The sequence below is a fragment of the Galeopterus variegatus genome, unplaced genomic scaffold (genome assembly GCF_000696425.1).
Source record: "Galeopterus variegatus unplaced genomic scaffold, G_variegatus-3.0.2 Scaffold12942, whole genome shotgun sequence".
NCBI lineage: Eukaryota > Metazoa > Chordata > Mammalia > Dermoptera > Cynocephalidae > Galeopterus > Galeopterus variegatus.
In genome coordinates, this window is record NW_007739053.1 from 13,188 (window position 1) to 20,775 (window position 7,588).

General features: G+C 48.2%; 1 protein-coding gene across 1 annotated transcript in view; it reads right to left on the reverse strand.

Moving 5' to 3' along the window:
* Nucleotides 1–5,062: 5,062 nt before the first annotated feature.
* The window catches only part of RETSAT (retinol saturase (all-trans-retinol 13,14-reductase)), a 12,281-nt gene continuing 9,755 nt past the window's right edge, over nt 5,063–7,588 (reverse strand). Inside the window, exons 7-11 of the mRNA XM_008563233.1 lie at nt 6,435–6,573; nt 6,037–6,146; nt 5,773–5,939; nt 5,405–5,562; nt 5,063–5,151 (exon numbers count right to left, since the gene is read on the reverse strand). Coding sequence (XP_008561455.1) covers nt 5,485–5,562; nt 5,773–5,939; nt 6,037–6,146; nt 6,435–6,573 — 494 coding nt within the window. The 3' untranslated portion in view covers nt 5,063–5,151; nt 5,405–5,484. The remainder of the gene's footprint in view (nt 5,152–5,404; nt 5,563–5,772; nt 5,940–6,036; nt 6,147–6,434; nt 6,574–7,588) is intronic.

The window sequence follows — 7,588 nt, forward strand, 5'->3', positions numbered from 1 at the left end:
GCCTTTGTTGCCTAAGATAGACTTAACGTTTGGAAACTAACTGTATTCTCTGACCATTTTTACCTTAATCTATTTAATGATCCTCTTATCTGATATAAGATGCCAAGGTAATTAGTAAGAAATTCTACTATCCCAAGTTAGGAGTTAAAAGTTCAGTGGATTCCCCTGTAATAACTGAGGGTAGTGTCTTGGATCACAATGTTGTTTGAATTTTTATTTAAATCTGTTCTAGTCATGCTACCCTATTATAAAGAGCCTAAAGACAGTTGTTTCTGAGCTAATCTTGGGGAAATACAAAGAATGGGGGAGGTGAGGGAAATAGGTGAATTCTGTGCTGTTGACGAAGTAAACCTGAAGAAGGGACCATCCTGATTGTCTTATTATCTTCCACCTTGCTTAAAATAGCTTATGGCTTTGAGTTGAAATTTTCATTCTTGGCAGGTAGCCTAGTTTATGGAGGTAAGGAATGAATGCCTACTCTTGTTGACATCATTCTCTCTACTTGTGTACTAGTCTTTTAAAAGACGATGACTGGTAAGGGGATCTTAACCCTTGACTTGGTGTTGTCAGAACCACACTCTCCCAAGTGAGCTAACTGGCCATCCCTATATAGGGATCCAAACCCGTGGCCTTGGTGTTATCAGCACCACACTCTCCCAAGTGAATCACAGGCTTGTCCTTACTTGTGTAGCAGTCTTATACTACTTTCCTCCAACCTGAGAAATCTATCTGGCTCCTCTAGCATTCCCTAAGACTATGGTTATTTTAGTCCTCTCTCTGTCTCCCTTTTCCCTGCCTTTCCCCCTTCTTTTTTTTTTTTTTCCTTTTTGTCTTTTTTTCGTGTCCGGCAACGGATCACAACCCTCAGTGTCGCGCCCGTACTGGACCGGGACCGGCAACGGGATCGCAACCCTCGGTGTTGCTCCCACACCTCGCTCAGCCAGTGAGCGGGAACCGGTCTGTATGTGGGATCCAAACCCTCAGCGGGAGCGCCACCACGCTCCCAAGCGGCGCACTGTAGCAGTGCGCCACCGGGCCGGCCCTCCCCCTTCTATTTGTGCCTATCCACACTAGCATCTTCTCCTTCCTTCATGCGTGCTCAGATTTCCCCTGCTCCCATCTGTTTATTTGTTATTCATTCCACTGTGAATTTCTCCAGTTAATGGTGCTTCCATTACTGGCCATTCATTCTCTTCATGACCATTAGGAACTCACTTTGGTCCCTGTCTTTCTACTATTTTTCCAGTGGTTACCAGTTATCAGATCACCAAATCCAATGGCTTGTTCTCAAAGCTTAGTTTTGCCCTTGGTAGAATTGGACACTTGAACATCCAGATTGAGATTCCCCTTTCTTGGTTTGTCTATGACAAACTGTCCTTTGCTTTATCCTATGCTGGTGAGTAAGAGGGCTGTCAAAACCAGGTCTCTCTATTGATTCTCTGCTCTGAAATTCACCCATTCTTCATCTTCTGAGTAAGTGACTCCCAAGTCTTTCTCCTTGGTGTACTTCCCAGAGAACCCAGTCCTGCTCTTTGCTGAATATTTCAGCATGGTTGTCCTGCTGTGACTAAACTGAATTTCTCTCTTCTACCCATCAAGCTGTTCTTTGCAACTGCCCAATTTCTTCAATTACCTGAACTCCAAACTTATACCATTTCTCTCTCATCACAAAAGTCCTATCCATTAAAAAGAAAAGAAAAATCTCTAGCTATAATCTTTCTTTCCATTTTCCTAGGTTCCCCTGTCCCACACCTTCACCCATTCCACTTCTCTCCTGGGTTTTTTTTTTTTCCAGGAGCCACTTCAATTGGTGTACCTGTCCATCTTCTTGGAAAGAGATCAGACATGGAAAGATTGACCTTTCCAAAATGCATGCCCTGCTCTGAAGCTTGTCTGTACCTCTCATGGCTTAGAGAATCCAGTTATAGACTCTTTGGTGCTCAGGACTCTGACACCTTCCTGCTTTTCTCTGCATCCCACCCAGGCCAAAGCCCATTTCTGTTGGGTGCCCATCTGTGCCTCTGTGCCTTTATTCTTGCTGTGTCATTCATTTCCTGGCTTCCTACGTTTCTTTGGTTAGGTGGTTGTTCTCTCTCTTGCCTTCCCCAAATCTACATTTCTTGAGGGCCCAGCTCACGTTTTCCCTTATACTATCCCAACTGCCCCACCCCCACTATTGGTCCTTTCCATTCTGCTCTACTGGCCCTTGATAATGGCAGTCATTCATTTCGAAACTTCAGCAGTTGGTATGTAACATCTGGTCTCCCAAGAAAACTAAGCTCTTGAGGGACAGCCTTTGGCACTGTCTTCATATCTGCCTAGGGTAGTAACATTCCTTAGGGACGTCAGAAGGCAGAGATATTTTATTTCCTCATGACATCTGGATATAACTTAAACGAATGTTCACACAGCTCTTTCTGGCTACTGGTTGCTGTGACCATAACATGTTGCATTTTGCTCTTTAGAAAAGTAGAGAAGGATTGGTCTCAGGAATCAAGAGGGTTAGCACCAGGTGGATGCATAAGTATTATCAAGGAGTCCACAAAGCTTAATATTTTGAGCCTCTGAGAAGTATCATTTCTTGTGCTAAAAGAGTTCAATAGAATTTAAGGTTCACTTTAGAAATTGCACTAAAGGAAATATTGCACATCAAAGGAAAACTTATTTTCTGGATAGTTGTCTTTTTGAAGATAGAATATTTGAAGCATATTTTCCTGGAGAATATGGGGATGAGGGTGAGCTGGCTGAAGCATCTCTCAACAGGCGGGTGGAGGGGGTTGGCAGGAGGTTGGCGTGTGGGAAGTCCATGGAGCCATAAGAGGTACCATAGCAAAGGGTTTCTTGTCTTTCCCCACCTTTTGGTTGAAGGGTGATTTTTATTAAGAGGAATCTGTTTTAGTCATGACGTTAATAGAGGAACTTGTTTTCCTGCTACAGGTTACTAAGTAGAATTATTTAGACTCCACTTTTGGATTCTGGAGTCAAATGGCTCTCTGTCTAGAAAGGATAAGATAACTTGCAAGAGCTCACAGCTAGCTTTATATACTCTGACATATTTTACCCATGATGGCTTTTAATGAAACATTTGGTGATAGAATTCTCAACCTCTAAAATTCCACTGCTGGTGATGCTCATTTCCCTCTGCAGTCCTGTTTCACAGGGTCACTCGATACAAAATGCTGTAATGAAAAGGTAGCACTCTGTGCACGTTATGAGTCACTGGAACATGCTCCAGGGTGTGCTGCACACCAGATCCTCTGCTCTGCCAGGCTGTTTTCTGAAAACCCTTTCTGGGAAGGTTGAGTTTGGCATTGCCTTCCTCAGTTAAGAATCCTCAGAGGAGATATTCAGGTTGAAATTAACTGGACATCCAGAGCCAAGAGGGACTCTCAACTGAGCAAGTTTCACAAATCAGATGTGAATTTCCAAAATATCCCAATTTAGAAACCCCTCCATAAAAGGTTTAGGTCTGAGCTGTATGACATTTCAAACTACCAACAAAGCCAGCCCCTCCCACTCATAGAAAGTCTTTCAATTCCTAAGACGACCGAGTTCAAAAAATGTTGATTACTGAAGTCTTTTCCTTTCTTTTTTGTTTGCACAGTTAGTAGATTGCCACTGTTTTGCAATGTTTTGTATTTTCAGCTTTTGTAACTTAACTATAATTACTTAAATTTATTTTTTTTAACTTTATTGTGGTCTAATGATAAGTATTTTTCAGAACAAATGTTTTACTGAGCTTCTATACATGGCAACTCAATGTGGTTTTGTGTTATTGAGGAGAAACCAAAATAAATTTCAAATACTAAAGAATAAAATCATTAAATTGGTTGATATTACATTAAAAGACTCAAAGAAGGCTGTTGGTACTTCAGTTTAATGTAGGTAAAAGGCCATTTTGCTGAACCGTTTCCACCTTTCCACCCAGCTATCATATATGCACCAGTAAGCAGCAAATGCTGCTCTCAGGCTTTGCACACATGCTCTGGCTTTCCATGCTCTCATCCTGACCAGTTTCAACCCCACCCCCACGTCTCCCTACCAGGAGCCCGTGCGCTAGTCTAGGAAATAGCTGGGACTTTGTCATGGCACATTTGTTGCCTCTCGGTTGTTGTCCTCTGCTAAGCCCTGGGCCTCGAATGCTCCTTCAGCCTATGTCATCCCCCATGAAGTCACCTTGCCAGCCTGTGCCCTGACTGCCAGCATCACCCTTCCCCGCACATTTCAGAGGATAAGGCTTAAGTCTTAGGTACTGAGCTCCCTCGGGTATGTGCGCTGGCACTTCAAGAACAGGAGCCACCCTGATCATATCGAAGGCCGACCTAGGTCTTGGTTGACACCAGTTGGGTGTTATCTTTTGACATACACTTTAAGAACTAATAGGTCTTGTCATTATCCCGATCCTTGAGAAGCACACTGTGCCTGTCATGTCCTTTCCTATCCTCTGAAAGAGCCACTGGAACCAGTAAAAATGGGATCTGGAAGCCTCTGAACCTGTGGTTCTACAACCAAAACCATGCCCAGGTTATGACTGAAACCTCATTGGTCACCCTCTCCCTCGATGGGTAGACCTCTCCATGGCAGCACTGAGAGTGAAAGGAGAAGCCTTGGGACAGCATTGGCCAACCTGCTTCAGTGACCAACACTTCGTTCCAGGGGTTCTACCCACCTGACGAAAAGAATATTCAATTTGATTGTTCAGAGTTAGGGAGTATGGGTAAGGAATAAAGAGCCCAGCTTCTCAGGAGACACCAGGGCTGGCCCAGTCAATAGCCGGGAATGGGCCTTTGAACAAGGATAGCACGTTATAAAAAGTATAAAAGATCATCACCTGCCCCAGCTGGAAGAGCTTCAGATTATAAACTGTGATTTACCCTAAGCAAATCACAGACCTTCAGAAATCAAAACCAAATTAGAGGGCTTTATATGCATGAGGAAGGAATGCAGAAAGGCACTGGATAGGTCAGGGAAGGTGCCCTGGTCATCGGTCAGGTTCCTCTGGCTCAGCCTGATGGAACTAATTCTTCTGTGCGGAGATCCTTGAGCTGAGATCCTTCAGGTCTGAGTACAAGTTCCACTTCAAGATGGCACTGCAGCACAGCAGGGCCCCTTGCAGGGCCCCCATCAGCCCACAGGTGAAGATATCCTGGTCTAGGAGGCAGAAGCAGAGACCATGAACATCCACCAGGTGGGAAGGGGGAGGGCTAGGGGTCTCGTGTCCCACCCCCCCGCATGCTAGGGCTGTCCAGAGGGGACTTCCGACCAGGAGCAGGGCCATAGGCAGCCCAGCTAAGGATGCGGGAGGCTGCAGGGGATGTAGGCCTGAGAACAAGAACAGATGACTGGGTGACAGGGAGGCCCATGGGCTCAGGTCCTGGCAACATGGGGCGGTCAGTCAGTGTACCTGTCAGGTAGAGGTTGGGGATGGAGCTCGGGGCCCTCATGGAAGCCATCACTCAAGGATATAGGTGGTACAGTTCGTGGTCAGCCCCGTAGCAGGCTCCTCGGGGCGCAGTGACATAGAACTGATTGGTCAGTGGGGCCCCTCCAGTCACGCTCCACCTGAGTGGGCAAAACAGCCAAAGGCAGGAGTGGGCACTGGTGAGACCCTCGCCTCTTCTCCCTCTGCTGCTCTCCCTGCATGAGCTGGCTGCCTGGGGGATTCCATGTCCTTCCTTGAGGCTGTAATGTCAAGGTTTCTCCCCACGTCCTGAGGAAAGGCAAGAAATGGCACCAAGAGGACTGTCGTCACCAGTGCATACATTACCCTACCTTCCCCTCCAGCGGTGGGGACAGTTTCAGGATGGCTGACACGGAGGCTTCAACAAAGGAGTTTTTGAGGGTCTCATATTCACTGCCCCGCTTTCCTTTGGGCTTCTCCTGCCACTTCTCAAACCACTCATAGGCGGAGGGCACCAGCACTATCATCGTGGAGCGACCTGTGGGTACAGAGCCAGGGTCACTGCTGCCTGGCCCCTTTTCCACCCCCATGTCGCTTTCACCCTCTCCTGGCTCAACCCAGACCCTAAGCACCACCTGGCAATTGGTCCTCCGAAGTCAGGTCCTTGGCTGGTGGGGACGCAATGAAGAGAAGAGGGATGTGTTCTGCAGCCTTTTCACTGGACATGGAGACGTAGCGCTGCATCCTGTGGGTGACAGGAGTGTGGCTGCCGATCCCAGGCCTCTTTGCTCAAAGCCACCAGCACCACCCCAGGACAGTTCATCCCCAGGGCCACCCCACCAGGATGAAGCTGAGGCACCCTCTTGGCGTGAAAAGCTCTTCAGGTGTAAACTGGAAACCGCCCACCTCCTCCCATTGCAAATCCTGCTGTTATTCCCCAGCCCACAGAGGGGAAGCAGGGGCCCTGGGGTGCTGGGCTCATGCTAACACCCCCCGACACACACACACATAAACGCACATGCACACGCCTTACGCCTTGTCCATGGCTGTGTCATAGTAAACATAGTAGTTGGTGGTCTGCAGACCCAAGTCCTCCCTGGTGCCTCGGAGGCAGATGAAAACAGAGAACATGCCCAAGCCAGGCCGCACCATCCCCAGCTGCTGCTTCACACCTGCAGAGGGAGTTGGGAGGACTGGGAGATGCTGGCCACAGACGGCTGCACCCTGCTCCAGGACAGCCTCTGAAGACCGCTTCCTCCATCTGCAGCCTCAGCCTCAGCTGCCAGGCTACGGCCCAGGCCATTATGTCAACTTAAACTTGGCAGGGCCTGCTCCTCTCTTCCTGCCAGTGCAGGACGATCCTGAGCCACTCCCAGCCACCTGTACTCTGAGCACCTTTCTAAGCAGGTGTCACCTAGCCCCGGGCCTCTAGCTCCCTCGCTGGCTCGCAGCACCTGCAGGACAGGCAGGCAGGCTGCCTCCAGTAGTCCCCTGTGTCTATAACTAAACGAGTGGGTGACAGGGCTCTAGCTGGTAAAGACAACACACACTACCAGGAGTTTGTCATAGCCTTGATTTCAGTATTAACTTTCATACAAGCCATCCAATGGATGAATGTACATAAGTCCTCGTGTGCCGCACAAGGTAAGTCCTCGTGTGCTGCACAAGGGAGTACGGGCCTCCAAGTGACAAGCAATGTATGGGACCAGAAGGAAGTGCCATTACTGGCACTCAGCATTTCAGGATCCAGCTAGAGGGCTGAAGGAAGATCAGCACTAGGGAGGAAAGCAACAGCCCTGTTCTGGCCATCTGATGTTCCCAGACCTAAGCAGCTGGGCTGGCCCAACTTCAACAGTTGACCCCAGACCAGTTTTCTGGAACCTTCGCCTGCAAGTTCTTATTCTTCATTCTCTTGCCAGAACCATCTCCGGTACCTGCTTGAGGGGTGACCTGGCCACCGCTGCTCTGCTCATTCATTGAACAGCTAGCAGTTGAAGACCTAAAAGATGCTGAACCCTGTGTGGGGGGGCCCTGGCGCTACAACAAGGAATCAGACAGGATGCCTGCCTACTGGAAGGAAATTTCCTGAAGGATGCCGGCTATCCTAATGGAGGCTGCAAACGACCAATGCTATGGGCAGGGTGACCATACGCTCCATCCAAAACAGGCCAATTGTGGGGCCGGCCC